At 38.5% G+C, this 17938-nt stretch overlaps 1 protein-coding gene across 1 annotated transcript in view; it reads left to right on the top strand.

Annotated features, from left to right (window-relative positions):
* Positions 1–408: 408 nt before the first annotated feature.
* The window catches only part of LOC306771254 (SH3 and multiple ankyrin repeat domains protein 1-like), a gene marked incomplete at both ends in the record, with an annotated part of 28587 nt that continues 11057 nt past the window's right edge, over positions 409–17938 (top strand). The window contains 15 exons of the mRNA XM_079260380.1: positions 409–867; positions 5234–5437; positions 7107–7178; positions 7269–7377; positions 7546–7697; positions 9184–9351; positions 9638–9679; positions 10332–10448; positions 10544–10621; positions 10698–10764; positions 11012–11187; positions 11307–11437; positions 14071–14210; positions 14532–14639; positions 15211–15289. Coding sequence (XP_079116506.1) covers positions 409–867; positions 5234–5437; positions 7107–7178; positions 7269–7377; positions 7546–7697; positions 9184–9351; positions 9638–9679; positions 10332–10448; positions 10544–10621; positions 10698–10764; positions 11012–11187; positions 11307–11437; positions 14071–14210; positions 14532–14639; positions 15211–15289 — 2102 coding nt within the window. The remainder of the gene's footprint in view (positions 868–5233; positions 5438–7106; positions 7179–7268; positions 7378–7545; positions 7698–9183; positions 9352–9637; positions 9680–10331; positions 10449–10543; positions 10622–10697; positions 10765–11011; positions 11188–11306; positions 11438–14070; positions 14211–14531; positions 14640–15210; positions 15290–17938) is intronic.

Genomic DNA, 17938 nt, shown 5'->3' with positions numbered 1-17938 from the left:
ATATTCACCTCGTTCTCTTCAGCGAAGAACCTGTGAAGCAAATTCACAGAGTTTATATTTAGCCTGTCTTCCATCAGCCTGCTATTCCCTGATGCGTTCCCAGTGGCTAAATGGGAAATGTGGACCAGCTCAGTGCTAATTCACACATGTGGTTTTATTAACATTGCCAGTGGCTTGTTCTGCTATTATTGCATGTGTCTTTTACATATTTGAACTGCATACATTCTAATTTTATTAAGTTCACTCTGCCAACAGCACAAGAGTTTAATGACTAAAGTTGACTCCCTTTGCCTGTTTCCCACAGCATGTTTCAAAGGATGAAGCCAGTCTCATGGGATAGCCATGTTTTGTCTCCATGACAGCTATATCACTCAGCCCTCTCTGCAGTGACCCCCTGCACAGCAAAGGATGCTGGGAAATAATGAACACTTTTATCCCAGTCAGGATGAAAAAGATGGGGAGGATGAGGAGGAGGAAGAGGAGCAAAGAAGAGAAAAAGGAAAAGACGAAGGTGGACGTGAAACAGAGAATGGAGGATTAGAGGGTCTGATGGAGAAGGGAATGACAGGAGGACGACAATCTTGGGAAGGGAAAAGTGGCGATGGGGTAAAACCAGCAGCCATTGTGGTTGGTAGACAGAGAGCTGACCGGACGCTGAGGCCTGGTAACCTGGGCAGCCAGAGTATCCCTTACATGCCCAATCAGGCCCCACCACATCACCATGCTGCTGCCAACAAGCAGCAGCAGCTCTTAGCAGCAAAGAGACGAGCTTTGATGGAGCGCAGCATGACCACAATGGCTCCGCTGGAGGACACCTTCCTGACCATGATGGTATTCCGCATCGGAATTCCTGACATCAAACAAACAGTAGGTGCATCGTAAACACTCCCCATACAGTGTGTGTGTGTGTGTGTGTGTGTGTGTGTGTGTGTGTGTGTGTGTGTGTGTGTGTGAGAGAGAGAGAGACAGAGAGAGAGAAATCTGTGCATAACAACCTTTTTTTTCCAAAAGATGCAAGTACAAAGGAAATTATTTTTAATTACAAACAAACTTAATTTTACTTAGAAAAATTAAAGAATTTGATGCCAGAAACATGTTGAAATATTTTAGGATGAGAAGAAAAGGAAAGAAGCAAACAAAGAACAGAAAAGTTTACAGAATATACAATTATCAGTGTTTTTGAAACATTAACATCCATAAAAGTCTTGATCTTTCCGTCTGTGCTCACCACTTTCCTATGAAACTCAGTCAGAAGATCAACAATTAGTTGAAAAAAAGTTCGGTCTGAAAGTTGAATTGAAAAGAACTTTAGTTTTTGTTTTTTGTTTTTGTTTTTTTTTTATCTATAATGTCTTTTGAATAAAGATTTAAGAGAATTACCAATTACTGCTTTAAGTTTTTGGGGAATTTTCCAACTTTTCTGGAAATGGGATTTGTACATCTCCCTAACAAACAGGGCAATGACAGGAGGTCTTTCCAAATCAGGAAGTAGTTCAAACTAAATCTCGAAGGTATTACTGCCACAGAGAGAGAGAGATGTAGCTTTGGCTTGACGAACAGAATTTTAAAAGAATATAAAAATAATATCCCAGATTACAGTTCAGCAAATTAGTATGTGACTTATCTGAACTATTCTGTACAATCTGCATCTATACATGCAGATAATGCCTAAATAAATCAATAACCAAATCCTGCCGTTCCACTCGACATGCTCAGAATGATACATTTTCAAAATTTGGTGATCAAAGATCAAGTGACATCACAGCTTAAGATTTGTTAAGATCCTTCAGTTTTTACCCAAATTTCTCTTTTATCTCCACATTCTTTAAAAAAATTTTTTTCTTTTTTCTTAAACCTTGGTTTTTTTATTTAAAATAACTACTTTCCCTCTCTAAGTCATAATAAAGCAAAACTGTCTAGACTCCTACCATTGAAAGCACTTCCTTATAAGAAGCCAAAGGTGCTTAATGCAAAGAATGTGTGATATCACACAATTTGCATGGCCAACTGCAGACAAGCATCTACAATTTAAATTTTATATATATATATATATATATATATATATATAGATCTATATATATATATATATATATATATATATATATATATATATATATATATATATATATATAGTTACCCTACAGATCTATAACAGAGTCCTAAAGGAATTAACAGAGAACTTGACCAGACTGCAAGGCAGATACATCAACACCATATAAGCAAGTAGCTTGGGTCAGACATGGTCATTATTAGGTTTCCAAACTAAAGGTATCATCATTTCACACCTACAGCAGCTGTCAGCTTTCTGGTGGCAGCAGGTGAGAATTGGCAACCCCACACATAAAACATATTCAGGTGAAACTGCTCCACCATGCCCGCTCCCGCATCTTTCTCTCTCCATTTTCCTTTCCCTGAACATGCCGACTGTTCTACATGTCAGCTAATCTGCCCTCAATATAACAGTAATTGCTAATTATCTAATAGGTTTTTAATGAGTTTGGGGAGAGTTGAGGAATGAAGTTACTCTGAACGGGAAGAAATATGTGGAGGGTTTTTGTCTTGCTTTTAAGTCTTCATCAACCATAGAAATGACGTTCAGATGACAAACCACACCACAAGCACCGTGAAATCTTAAAGCTTACAGCTGAAATAGTACTACACAGTAAACACAAGAAGTGAATAAAGGACATGTAGAAACTGGAAAAGGTAATATGGAAAATGTGGGAAAGAGAAAGGTGGATATTGAATAAGCAGAAGGACAAATGTGTCTTCTTGAAAGCCATAAAACTGCACATATAAGAGAAACATACAACCAGAAAGGCCTCCAGAAATCATTGATAAAACAAAACAGCGCAGTGATGAGATTGGTATCACTGCAATATACAGTAAGCATTACATCACTCTTCCTTCTCCCAGGGATTAGCCATTCGATGTCTCTCTCTCTCTCTCTCTCTCTCTCTCTCTCTCTCTCTCTCTCTCTCTCTCTCTCTCTCTCTCTCTCTCTCTCTCTCTCATAAACACACACACACATGCACAGCGGCGAGGTATTTACACTGCACTTACACTCCCATAAGAATGCACAAACACACATTTGGAGTATATTCCAACTCACTTACATGTGTGTACATAAACATACTCACTTATTAACATCATGTGGTATACCTCCCAGGGACCCACCAAGACATTGCTACAGCAACGGGCGCCTGCCTCCACTAATGAAATGGTTGCCATGCCAATAGAGTTGGCTACACTATCAAATAGTGCAACCTAGTCGAGGCTTGAGGGGGGAGATGGGTTGGAGGGGGGGGGGGGGGGGGGGGGGGGGGGGGGCATGAGAGTGTGCTGAGCTGTGCAGTTTTGCTTACAGTTCTCAGAAATGGAACAACAGCATAGAAGCTTACATGTTACTGAGACCACTCAGAAAGCCCTGCTTTCTGTCAGCTTTGTCCTCCAGCCTTCTTTTAAAAGAAAAACACACACATGAAATGGTATCACTGTAGAAATGCAAGAAAATGAAATAATATGAGGAAATGGCTGATGCACAAACAATATTAAAATCTAGTTAGGCTTACCAAATACACAATGAAACCAGCATAATATTTCACTGTGGCCACTGAGCCTCAAGTGTATCATACACAGGCATGCAGTAGATGTGAGGGACATTTTCTGTATGAAGTTTGTTTTCTTTCTGTACAATATGGTGTTAATATCATACTTTCCATACATCCGTAACAGGCAAATGTATATATATAAATTAATTTGCATTAGGCCATTAGGAGAAAATGGAAGAAAATATAGTGTGATAATAAACGTGGTCCAATAACCTGAGTGCACGGACTAAAGAGATAACGCAAGTCATCTCATCTCTAAGAATGTGGCAAAAGATAAATTATTCAGAAAGTAAAGCATTTATATTCTACACATGTAACATTCTCCTGCATTTATCATTCACTGACTGATGTGGAAATGACCATGCCACATTACTGTATTGCTCTATAATACATGCTTAATCTAACCCCATAAATGCTTGTGTTCATACAAAAGAACCATCCACACAATACAATGAAGAAAAACGAGGCATTTAGTGCAGTTTTTAATGGTTAAATCTTCTCTCAGAATTACATTGGCTATGTCCTATAAAAGAAAAAGATAAATTGGAGCAAAGACAACAAAAGTTACTTCTCTTCAGAGGCCAAACTATAAAATAAAAACACAATTATAAGCAATATGCTTCACATATATTCATACTTCAAATGAGTATTATCGCCACTATGTAATTATGATAAGTAAATATCAGTATTAACTATGTTATTGTGCTGTTTCTGGGCTAAGAATATTTATTTTAGAACATATAGTGGCTATTTTCATGTTGTTTTTAATTTGGGGCTCATCACAAACTTTCATAACATAAAATGTATTAGATTTAGTCTTCTGCACTTATTACAGAATCTGGAATAAAACATACCTTAGTGATGAATGAAGTCTGATATGAAAGGAAGCGAGTGCATCCTCTCCAGGGTGTACCAAGCCACTTGGGCATAGTTTGTTTGATGCCTGTAAAATAAACTGAGGACTTTTCAGATGACTGATCTGAAATGTGTATTCTATTTTAAATTGTGTCACATTAGGTATAATTTTGGCGGGTTTTTTTTTTTTTTTTTTAATTTTTTTTTTCTAGAGACTATTTCGACCATTTAGACATGAAAAAGCAATTTTTTTGTGTACAATAAATTACATATTGACTGATGGAGATTTTTCAGAGATAATTTCTTGAACATTGAGCTGTGTGATCAGAAAACCATGCAGATGCTATTTTAATAAAGAAACCTGAAGTGACAGATGCTGATATACACTTGTACTTCTGGTAAATTATTCTGACAAATTCTCACGACTAATCTTGGTTGTTAGCATGCTTGCTATGTTTGACAACAGATGATTGCAGCTGACTCCAACCTCTAACAGTTTGTTTCTTTCACTTTAAAGTTACATACAAGTATATGAATAAAACACATGATTGACATCATATTTCCAAATTCACAAGTAATAATTCATTTGTAAATGTAGACAACTATGTAATGTTTGAAAATTACAGGAAAAGAGGGGGAATTCACTGACGACATTTTTCTTTCTTTCCTGGGAAGCAAATTTGCAGAAAATGTAGAAGTAAGAGGAACTTAACACTATTTGCTCGGCCTCTGCTCTGACCTCTCTGCACTGTCTGTATGAATGTCAGAGGTGTCTTCAGTTTGACCAGGACTGCACTGTGTGGAGTGCCAAGCAGCAGATCATTTGCTCCCTCGGAGAGTCGTTGTGGGACGCGTATAACTATGGCCTTTTCCAGCCGGCTGGAGATGGACGGGATGCCAAGTTCCTTGAGGAAGAACGGCCACTTCGGGACTACGCCCGCTCCTTTGAGAAAGGGGTGCCCTACCTGGAGGTTTGATGGATAAAAATAGAATTACACATGCACACACATGAAACTGGCAATAGTTCCTTTTTTTACATAATGAAGATCTTAAAATCATTTTGTCAGTTATCCCACACACATGTAACTATTTGCTTTGTCAGGAGATGTTGACATTGATTTGACTTTTGGTAAGCAGCACTGAAAAAGTGTTTAACATTAAAACTTTATGGGGGAAATATTCCAAAACAAAACTCCTCTGGAGAACAGAAAAACAAGATTAGTTTTCCTTATTAGAACTTCAACAGAGTAAATATTCAGGGAAAATGAACTCTTTACCAAATTTGATGGATTTAATTGTATTCTGCGTGTTATGTAACCAGCAAATTACATTACCTTTTGCCACTTTTTTGGTAAGTGGGTTGTTAAATAGCATCAATCTCAAATTTCTATGCTGGGACATAGTGCCCTCTGGTGGTTCAGTTGCTTAGTAGGGACGCATCCAGCAGTAGACTTGACTTGTGCTGCAGAAGTTACACCTACGTGATGATAAAGCCTTTCTACTAATTCTGCTGGAGAATCTACAATAACATCCTAACATAAGGGACCACAGGTAAAACAAAGAAGAGTTTCAGAAATAATGCTTGCTGTCATCAGACTATGGATGACTAAGATGTCAGACTCTTTAAAAAATCTTCAAGAATTGAGACTTAACTTTGATTAGAATTCAGTTTTGACCTATGTCCTAAGAATTAGGACAAGAATTTGGTTTCCATTTGGTGAAAATAGTCCATTGTAATAGATGGACGTTACAGAAAGAATTAAAATAAGCCTCGTTGACAACCTTTTATCTCTGTATGCATTTACATTGCATCAAATTTTATTATTTCATTTTTGTTACCTCCACCTGTCTTACACAAGAAGCTTTTGCAGAGCATTCACATTTTCATGTTATTGATGTGATTCACCCATTAACCATTTATGAGTAATTATCCAGAGAGAGAGAGAGAGATCAAGGAATCTTTCAATGTTTTGTTTTGTTTTTTTCTTGTTTCTTAGTTTTCCTTATTTGGCTGTTATTCTCATCTTTGGCTTGTAATCAGGCTTTTGTAATTATTTTCTAAGTCCTAGGACCATACCGTTCACCACAGGACTGCATGTTCCTCACGTCAGAGGGAAATCTGGGCATCTCAGACTTGACCCTGATGATACTGCATGAGTGACAAAAACATTTCATTTTAATGTCTAGAACATTTACACACATTTCTCCACAAAACCATCTTATTCATGTTTACAAAGCTATTAAATACACATTTTATTGAATATTAAGCCTCATCATTCCATCATGCTGATTTGCAACTATAATCTTGGAAAAGTTTGGCTGGTCAGCTGAAATGAGCTCAAAGATCCTCAATGGTTGCCTTGTGAAAAAAGACAAAAGGAAATGCAGCTGCCTTCCATTTAAGCTCTCAGGTTTACCTAGTAAATGATGACTAATCATGTTGAGTGGGAGAGTGACTTAGTGGAAACATGAAAGTTTAGCTGCCATTAACAGGGACAATTATGTTTTCCCGAGCAACACATTAATTGCAAAACTCATCATCTGTTTTTCTTGATGACATCATGCCTGCAGAATAACATTTACTTATGTTATTTTGAATTGTGTTGCCATATAATTTACTGTTCCCTTTTTTGTCCTCAGTTTAGGTACAAAACCAGAGTTTATAAACAGACCAATCTGGATGAAAAAGCTCTTGCTAAACTCAGCACAAAGGTACTTCATTTCTTATCAGTTTAACATTTTCTTGGCTGCACAGTGCTGACTTCTATAATTTGACATTATTTTACTTTTTTCTACACTCAGGCTAGTCAAAAGAAGTTTCTGGATTACATTCAGACTGGAGCAATAGAGAAAATGGCAAAAGTCCTCGAGAAAGGTCTTGATCCGAATTTTCATGACCCTGACAGTGGAGGTGAGTTTCCCACTCGTGTGTGCAGCCTCTCACTGATTGCTAACATTTTCACTCATTTATTCTTTTGCATATTTGACAATTATATATACAGTAATACAAAGGGGTGATTGACACCTTAACCTGGCTACTTATCCTGCTGCATGCTCTTAACCCCACTCTGTGGAGCAGAATCTCCACTCTCCGTGGCTATGCAGTCCGGACTGTCAGTGGAAGCCGTCAGGTTGCTGGTCCTGGGTGGCGCTCACATGGATTTCAGAAGTAGAGATGGTTTGACAGCAGTGCACAAAGCTGTTAGAGCTCACAATCATGCTGGACTGCTGGTAAGAACTCCAAGACAAAGTTACAAGCATGCAGAATGAGACACTAACGCAGAATAGATGGTGTGGAGAGAATGAATGACACACTTATTACAATAAAATTTTTAATCAAATTAAAGACATCAATTTCTGATCTTTTTTAGATTCTATTAAAATGTCAAAATTGTTGATTGTCTTGATTTTAAAAACTTTAATGTAGAAAGTTTTTAAAAATATAGATAAAGGCCAAAGTGGACTTCTGAAAAAAAGGATACAGAAAGTGTGACTAAATCTGAAAAATAGTTTTATGATGTGTGACAGGAGAGTTATTCGCCTTCCATCAACCTCATAATAATGTGCTTTTACAAATCTACCATTTCCTACTTATTTTTTTTTATGTTTGGCAACATATACCATTAATAAAATTTACCACTCAAAGCAGCTGTTTGCAGCTGGAGGTGAAATCCTGCTCAGATTATCTGGATTAAAACAATATCACTCAAGGGACAGTGGTTACAAATTAACCTTAGCTAGAGATCTGTATGTGCGGTTTACACTTTATATGGTTTTGTTACGCATGAAACTTCAATGTTTTATGTATTTTTCTTAACATAAAAACTTTAATAAATAAATAAACTGAGAAGATTTAAAATGAATGTAAATAACACTCTTGGTGTTAACATATAATGCTTTTGAAGTTATATCATTTAATTGTTCAAATATTTTCCTACATCATATTTATCTGGAACACACAACTTGTGATCAAGACTTAGTAGTGATTACCAACGCTGAACCATTGCCTCACATCTTCCTCTACAGCTCAGCAGGAATGTCAAACCACAATAGCTAACTCAAGTTTCAGTATTATGAATATACAGAAAGGTGTATTTGCCCTAACATTATTAAATAGTTCTGCATTCCAAAACAAGTAATTATATATTTCTGTGTCTCCTTTTGAAAGTCTAAGTTCTTTATTAAATAACAATATTAGTATTTTCTCACCTAGCCACCCGCTGCAGACATCTAAAGCAAACCCTGACAGCAGAAATCTGTTTCATCACTTTGTTGATGCATTAGGAGCTAAAACATCATGATAATTAAATACTGGTAACACAAAGTAACAGCACCGAGAGCAAAGTTGTAATTTATCCAGGTTCTTGTGTCAGAGCTCTCAACTCCCTGCATTTCTTCTGACTGTAAACAGAAGATGCCATCGCTGAGCAGGCAGACTGATTTAACAAGAACAACTCGAGTAGTTACTGTGTCAGATAGTTTTACAGATTAGTTTTAATCCCTTATTTAATTCTTTAAATGATTTAATAATAACATGTAATATTGTTTAAGCAACGAACAGCAACCTTTTAAGAACAACAACGAATGACAATAAACACAACATACCAGCATTATTCTTTGAGATATTTGTGATTTTACTGTTGAGCAAAAATGCTTTTCGATGTTGTCCACATACATATTTTTGGGCTTTTTTGCTGTCCGCATGTTATCCTACCAGGCTCTCCTGTCCCTCGGAGCATCTCCAGATTACAAAGACCGCTGTGGCCTGACCCCGTTGTACCACACTGTGCTGGCAGGGGGCGACACTTCCTGTTGCGAGACCTTGCTCTATTACAGGGCCAAGCTCGGGACAAGGGATGAAAATGGCTGGGATGAGTCTCATCAGGTAGTCCTATTTCAGATTTATGATGAATCAGTCAGCTCCTCACATCAGTCTGTGGATTCTTGTAAATGGTTTAATGGTTTCCTTGCATATTTTTATGTGAAACATCTGTGGTTTGTGTTTTTATTTCATGTTAACTTTAGGAGCGCAGCATCATTTTCTTGTCTGATCTCTGTGGTAGTCACCCTTAGTCTCTCACCATGTTCTCATACTTCTCTCTCTCCGGCATCCTCACTCATCTCCTCATTCTCTATCTCTCTCTGCTTCCTCCCCTCCTCTCTCTCCATAGCACAGGGATGAAGAGGAGTTTGGAATGGAAGAAATCCATAAGGTACCCTTCATCCCACCATCTTATCATCCCTGTTAGCCTTTCAGAGCCAAAGGCAATGACTTTGTGTGATGCCAATAGACGTGAATGAAAGGAACACATTATTTCCTTAAACCTGTTCTTATTCGGGTCACCTCCAGATGAGTCCATGTCAGAAAGAACATTGAACATGATCTCTTTCTCTTGCTGAATTTACATGTGCATTACAGATATTATGTATCTATGACGTTCTGGTAAATTTATGTTTGTGCTGCGAGCTGGTTGTCATGGTATTTTATTTTGGTTTTGCTGTGCTCTGTGCTGTCTTTCTTTTACTGTGTACGTACATTGTGGTATTTTAGTCCCTGCAGAAAAAATATGAGGAAACCTTCAAGCTCCTAAAGGCTCATATCTGTTTTTTCCGTTTTCTTGTTTTCTTGGTTTCTGTTCTTGTCCACCACGACCATATATAATTGGTTCTCACCTGTTTCTAAAAATATGACTATAATCTTTTCTTACTTGTGGTATTGTATTTGTCTTGCTTTTTGTCTTGATCTAAGCCTAAAATATCCTATGCTTGACCTGTATGAAGCTGCACTCTTTAGATGAACTTGTGTCCATCTTTACTTCTGACACCAACAGTTTTTTTTTTCTTTTCTACTCTTGACATTAAAAGGCTTGCCAGAATGGCTTTGCACAACACTTGGAGCATCTGCTGTTTTATGGGGCAAACATCGCTTCCCAGAATGCCTCAGGGAACACAGCACTTCACATTTCAGCCCTGTACAATAAGGCAAGCATAAAAAAGATGTCTATTGTTGCAATATTATTGGTGTAACAGGTTTTTTTTAGATGTTTACTGATTACTGTTCCTGTCTGAACCATCAGGAAAGCTGTGCCCGTGTTCTTCTGTACAGAGGAGCAAATAAGGAGGCAAAGAATAAGCATGGTCAAACCCCTTTTCAGGTAAAGTGAAAATATATATTTATCAAGGTGCTAAATGTGCTAAAACAAGTTCTCAGCTGGCCTTCTGTTTTTAAAGGTAGCTGTAATGTCTGGTCACTTTGAACTCGGGGAGATCATCAAAAACCACAAGGACTCAGACGTAGGTAAGTTTCCCGAACAAACTCTTTTCTGAAGGGGTCTTTAAGTGTTGCAGTCGATTCCCAAGACCTGCCTGTCTTGTACTTTCGATATATCATGTATGTGAGTTAACAGTCTCCATTCTTTTCCTGTAACAGTTTTCCTAATTTCTCTTCCCTGTCATACGTTCATATCAATCCTCATCCTGTTTCACTTCTCACACCTGAACTTTGTTACCTCACCATAAATCTCCACATCACATCACATCTTCAGTGCCCTTTTTGGAATCACCAAAGTTAGTTCCCAAGCGAAAAGAGAGCGCCCACACACTGCCTCTCCCTTCGCTTCATTCCCACCCGCTGTTGCGTGCTAATAGCGATAACACCATGTCCCAGTCTGACCCTCTGACCCTGCCCAACAAGACTGCAACCACTCCTAACCCAGGACAGGTACTTAGGATCATTTGGTGCATGCTCATCTGCTGATCTTTGTGATTTTAGACATTTTATCCTAATATGTCAATGCTGTCTTGGTTTGTAATGCGTGGGGGTTCAATGTGTTTCTGCAGGGACAGCGCAGGGCTTCCATAGGTGTGAGAAGCTCCAGCAGCCCCAGAACTCGCGCACGTTCTCCCTCCAGAGGGAGGGGAGGCCAAAGCGACACAGAGGAGAGACACCGGCAGCCAAGAGGCAGACAGGGGTAAGGGGCCGCTAGAGGGAAAGTTACTGTTGTACACGAGGAGAGTAAAGGGGGGCTTTTTTCTGAGCACATTTTTTATGCCATTTACCAGCATCATTTTATCTTCAGGTGCTATGAGCAGTAAATTACAGTTGCTCAGCTACTTCCTGTTTATTATTTTTAAATGCTAGAAAGTCTGTATATTTTCTGAAAAACTAAAGAAATTGAGGAGATATTTACAGTTTTAAAAAAAGGTGTGTAAAATGTCAGATGGAGGAATAATTGGCTTAGTGGTTCTACCTTTAACAAGCCAAGAGTGTACATCCACACTTGCAATGCTGGAAAGCTTTAGCACTACTTCATGTCAAATGCTGTTGAGATTATCCAGATTGTACCACAAAGGCGATATTAACATTTACATTTTTTTTGCTATATTTAACATCTTGATAAGACTGAGAGCAGACTGCAGCTGAATAAATAAAAATAGGTAAATCCCGAGAATCATTCAGTGAGGACTCATTCAAAGGAAAAAGTAGATATAATTTCAAGCCTTTTTATATTGTGCAATCAGATGTGCCTTATGCAGACCAAATCTGCAGCTTCAATCTTTTTAAGTGTGTAAACATAAAAGATATGTGTGTTTATTTAGGGCAGGGCAACAGAACTGCCTTTCTACCTGCACCAGTCTGCACTGAAGGAATCTTCACTCATGCTCTTAATATTCCCTTTCCTTTGCCTTCCTGTAAAGCTTTTTTTTTCTTTAAAATGTTATTATTATGCCATATGCTTTAAGCTGTCTTTATATCTATTTTCCATGGATTAGTATTAAATTAAAATAAACAGCCTCTGTCTGTCTTTGAGGCTCTCCATGCTGTGATACATGTTTTCTCTTGTAAGTGTGCTCTATAGCATAAATAACTTAATCCACAACTCATAACATGAATTTAAAAACCAAGAAATTCAGTCAAAAAGGAAGAATCTATTAGAATCTGTATCATAATTATGTCCTCTTCAATCAACAGGTGTTGAGAAAAACAAGGATGATATGAGTAGGGTGAAAAATAAACTACAAACATCATGGGATATTAAAAATATATATATATAGTGACAACACTGTGAATTTTTAGCTTAATTAGTACCTTCTTCTTAATACTAATTTACAAAATCATCCTACAAAATTACATAAAATATATCTTAAAATAATACATAAATAATATATAAAATAATAACAATCAATTTTAAGAATTTTTTCCCATATTCTCTATAACATATACTTCCAACTGGATTCTATTTCATTTTGAATCAAGTTTTGGATATTTTAAGTCCATTCAACACAAATGTATAGATTTCAGATCACCCCTGCAGAAACTCTTAGATCAGTCTCCTGCAGGCTTTAGATTGTTCCTGATTGGTTCTCTATCAGCTTGTTGTCAAATATCTTAATGATTGATTAACTTGTGTCCAGCATTGCACCTGGGAAACGTCTAAAAACTGGAAGGCACTGGCCCAAGACATGATCCTTGGTCTAGATCAGTGTTTGTCAATTCCAGTCCTTAGCCCCCGTGCCCTGCATGTATTATAGGCAACCCTACTTTAACACACCTGAATGAAATAAAGGGCTTGTTAACAGGCTGCAAAGAACTTGATGAAGAGCATCGTGTCTAAAACAGGCAGGGTAGGGGGGCCTGAGGACCGGAATTAATAAACACTGGTCTAGATCGTCAGTTTCATGCATCTTTAGAAAAGTTTTACCTGTCGTATTTACTTTATCACATGTCTAAAACTTGACACTTCTTTAGGAAGGCACACATATCTTAACTTGATTTTCAACTGAAATTAGTCATGTAGCAGATATGTTACTGTACATTACCATTCAAACATGCTTTGACACTGTAACTTGTGTCTATAACCCTTTTTACTGCCATGCTAGAAGAGATGGACATTGCACTTTACACTGCACTCCTGCTACCTTGTTGAAAGTAAACCTGCATTGATTTTATCTCTTTTTGTACATTTTACAAGTACATTTTTGTCTATATTTGAGAGTTATTATTTTTATCTGTTATTGCTTGCTTTTGTTGTGCTAGGTCCAGAGTACATGTTCCATCGTATCATGTATAAACGTGAATTGTGTTTTAACATAAAGGTTTGTTTATTGACATTGATAATAAACAAACCTATCTGTCAGGTATCATTGAAATTGATGAGAATATGTTAAGCTCAATTTTCTCCCACATTGCAGGACCTGCAATGTGACTACCGTGCACACATATATTGCAATGACAATGCTCAAACGATAAATTGTGGAGCTCTATCTGCAACTAGCATGACAGATAATACATATCAGGTTTTAATTTGTCAGAATGACATTAGAGACAATACGCTTTTTCATCAGTGTAATTATAAGACGTCAAAAGGGTTCTGGGGATACAGCATCTTAAGTATTATTTCATAATAATCCATTTTTTAAATGTTAAGTTAAATCACCATAGACCCACTGGATACTAGACACTGTACAGTTTTACTGCTGGAATGACTCACTGTCTGAATGTCATGGGTGTACCCTGACAAGCTCTATGTCATCTCTCTTGTTTTTCAAAGTACTCAACTTATGTCATGCTTGTGCGAAAGACTGTCTTCCTCTCGCTCTTTAGTGCAACCTCAGCAGGCAGTGGGGGAGGTCAAATGAAGCGTATGTACACCGCTGTGCCAGGACGGGTGTATGTGGCAACTCGGGCCCACTCTGCTAGTGGAGACAGAGAGCTCTCCCTAAACAAAGGAGACAAAGTTAAAGGTGAATAGAATGCATGAATGCAATCATAACAATATAAATAAAACATATGTATATGATGCAAAAATCAACTGACTGCAGCACTGCATACCTCCGATGTCCAAATATCTTTGCTAAAAATGACAATTACAATATTCAGAAACTTCTGGTGCCGCTGTAACTAAAGAGTTAAAAGCTGACAATCACTGTATGTTAAACAATAATTGCAAAGAAAAGATTTGAAATGCAACTTTCTTGCTATTCTTGAACATAATGAAAGTGATAAAGCTTAACATCATTTTATTTTAAATAGTTTGTTAATGGACCAATATCTGTCTGTGTTAGTGTTAAGCATTGGAGAGGGGGGATACTGGGAGGGAACAGTGAAAGGACGCACTGGCTGGTTTCCTTCTGACTGTGTGCAGGAGGTGGCAGCTCCCAGTAAAGACAAAGGTAAGACGAAACATGATAAATTGTTGCATGTTTACATTTCTGGGCCTGTTTGAGTTTTGTGGTAACTCAGTATGAGTTCTTTCTGTAGCTGACCTTTAGTAAAAGGCCCATTATGCAGGATGCAGTGACATCTGGTGGCTTAAACTGCAAGTTGCATCCAACCTTAAAACAACCAGCCAACTACAGGAGAGTGAAAGAGCAGCTGTTTGGTTTGTCTCCTCTGAGAAAATCATGAGGATTCTATAGCATTTCTAAGTGCAATTGAATTCGCTGGAACCTTTTTTTTTCGCACTTTATTGCTATTATTAATCTATTTCTTTGGCTATTTATATATATTTTTTTGTGTGGTCTTTAGCATCAGCACTGGCACATGTCCAATACAGTCTTATACTTTTCCACAGCAAACAACCCATATGTCATAGGGAAGACAATAAAATAGGCTGTGAATTTAATTGTGTCAATTGTGTTTTGTGCTGAAGAAACAGCGCCTCTACAAAAAGACTGAAAGGGTGTCAAAACGGGAGCTGAAAGTTAAAATTGGGCATATGTCTCGCCTGCTTGTGTCTTGTAGAGACGCGCAGTGAGAAAGCCAAGAGGAAACTTTTCCGCAACGTCACAGTGGGAGCTTACGATGGCACCGACGGCCCCAGGTAGGAAAAGCGGCTGTGATAGTTACGGTCAGTACAAGAGCAACAGTCAGTAAATCAGTTAGGACAGCAGCACTAATCTTCCCACTTTAGTCTGGCAATAAATTAAACTTCCTTGAAAATAAACATAAAATACTTGGGAAATGGACTTTGTCAATGCAACTAATTTAAAAGAAAATTATCAATCCTCAAAAGCCTAAACATAGAAATAGTCTTGTCAACAAAGTTCATCTATAAAATGAGCAACAAAAAACTTTAAGTAACATTTCTAATCAACAATTTAGCTCAACAATGTAGTTGTAAGCTGTTTATCTGACCCATTTTGTGTCAAAGTGCCTATAACATGATGAAAAAGTATCCCCAACCAGTTGATTTTTGGGATTTCTCCCTCATCACAGTGTCTATCCTCTACCAGTAAAGAAAGTAAAATAAACAGCTTACGGCTGATATATTACAATAAAATGATAGAAAAAAGTCAGAAGTGTTTGGCTTGTGATGTGTCCAGTTATCCAACTTCTCACCAAGTGCTTGCTGGGTTTAGAATATAAAGAGATTTAATTATCACAATAGTGTGGGCAGCACAAACTGTTGTCACTGTAAGGCAAGAATGTGAAAGCAGTAAAGGCGGCTGAAATAATCAAACACTTGTTTTGTGGATAACAGCAGGTTCTTGTAATGGCACACGCTTGCTTACTTCACCTAACGGGGCTTCATATCACCCTGTATGTTGCGTGTGTGTATGTGTGTGTTCTGCTTATCCTGACCAGCGTTTGTTCTCTGTTTTTGTGTTTTGTGTAAAAGAACAAATAGCAGCTTTGTCTCTTTTGACTCTACCAGACAAACGTGCTTGTTTCATTGACACTTTTATTCACATGCCGCTGTTTCCTGCATGTGTTGCTTACATCCACTGAATGCAATGAGTCTATAATAACAGATAGGGTTTTTTTTCATGTGATGTCTGTCAGAAGCTGCAGTCCAGCCTGGGGTGGCTGTGACTGTGTGTTATAAAGCTTTTATTAATGCATGCTTATTAGAGGTTTGTGTGCATGCAAATGTAAAAATGCCTGTGTTTTTCTGTGTGCATACATCATCCTACTGATGAGTCATGAGGAGGCTGAAGCTGCTTAGATCCCTAGGCTAGTGAGAAGGACTTAGTTACTATCCCTTGGTTTTACAGTCACTTAGATATTACAGCTGGCATTGCCCTTGCACTGAGCATCTTCCGCTGTCATGGACTTTAATGCAGCTGTTCCTGTAGTCTAAAAAGAAATATTGCTTGTGCTAAGTTGGTTGAGTGTGATTGCAGCGCTGCGGTGAAGTGGTGCTCAATTAAGACCAAGGTGATCCAGAGCATGTTCTGTCACTGCAGCTTGGCATTTTGGAGAATGTCAGTTACTATTTCAGAGAGATAGAGAGAGGAAAAGTGTTTGTTAGACTGTGTGGTGATGACAGCTCTGTTTGAGAGGAGCGGAGAGGAGGGAGCGAGAGGAAAGTTGGCAAATATGTGTGTCAGTGAATTCAGGGTGGGAATCAGCTGTGAGCCTATCTGTGACACACTGGTCTGTTGATGCACGCTGAACGGTTGCTGTTCCTTACGTTGCTGTACATTTTTACCCATCCCCCGCATCCCAACCCCTCAAATTCAGCCCTCCATCTCCCCAATTTTACAACCAAACCCCCTTCTTGCCATCCACCCCACACACACACACACACACACACACACACACACACACACACACACACACACACACACACACACACACACACACACATTCTCTCCCTGTTGCGATAATCGCTGGTATCCTCTCTCTCTCTCTATCTCTCTCCGTCTCTCTCACATTTTCTCTTGTCTGAAGTACGCGGGGTGCAGACCGTCACACACTCTCTCTCGCGCTCTCTCCGGCTGAGCTCTCACTGGAAGACCGGGAGGAAGAGGAGGGAGGAGGAGGAGGAGGTGGTGGAGAGCGAGTGAGAGAGAGGAGGGGGGAGGGAGGGGGTCCATGGCAATGGGGGGATGCGGAGAGAGAGATTTCTCTCTCTCCCTCTCTTCTTCGTGGCCATCACTGGGCCCCAGAAACAGGAGCGTGTGGTTCATTTACAGGTAGCGGCTGTTTCCTCATTCATTGGCTGGCTATGGATGTGAGGAGAGGACAATGGAGAGAGGGGAGAGGTAGATGATGCCATTGAGAGGCCGTGCCTTTTCAAAGACAGACTAACAAGCTATGTATTCTGTGTGTGTGTCTTTGAGTGTGTGAATATGTGCGTGTGTCTCAAAATTCCTGTTTTCCTTTGCATGTGCATATCTGTGGAATGGAAGCAGCTCCTGAATGGAGACTCTGCAGCATGTTTATTTCTGTGTCTTCCTCCCGTGTGTTTTCCTGAAAGCTGTGTGTGTATGTCAATGCATGAAAGACAGCACATATTGATGCGTTTCAGTCAGACAGTGTGGGTGTATTTCATTCTCTTTGAGTCATGATTTTTTTCTAGCAGATATTTTTAATTCACCTGGACTGTACATTTATTCCTTTTCTTTGAAAAACAGCATTTTTTAATTTTTTTTTTACATTGCATATTTATTACGCATCTCACTGCATCACTAAAGATGTGTGGCATTTTGACTGTACAGGAGGATGAAAATGAATGGGTCAGTAA

This window comes from Telmatherina bonti (genome assembly GCF_933228915.1).
Source record: "Telmatherina bonti genome assembly, chromosome: 21".
NCBI lineage: Eukaryota > Metazoa > Chordata > Actinopteri > Atheriniformes > Telmatherinidae > Telmatherina > Telmatherina bonti.
The sequence above is the reverse complement of the archived record's forward strand: the minus strand, read 5'-3'. Positions and strand labels throughout refer to the sequence as shown.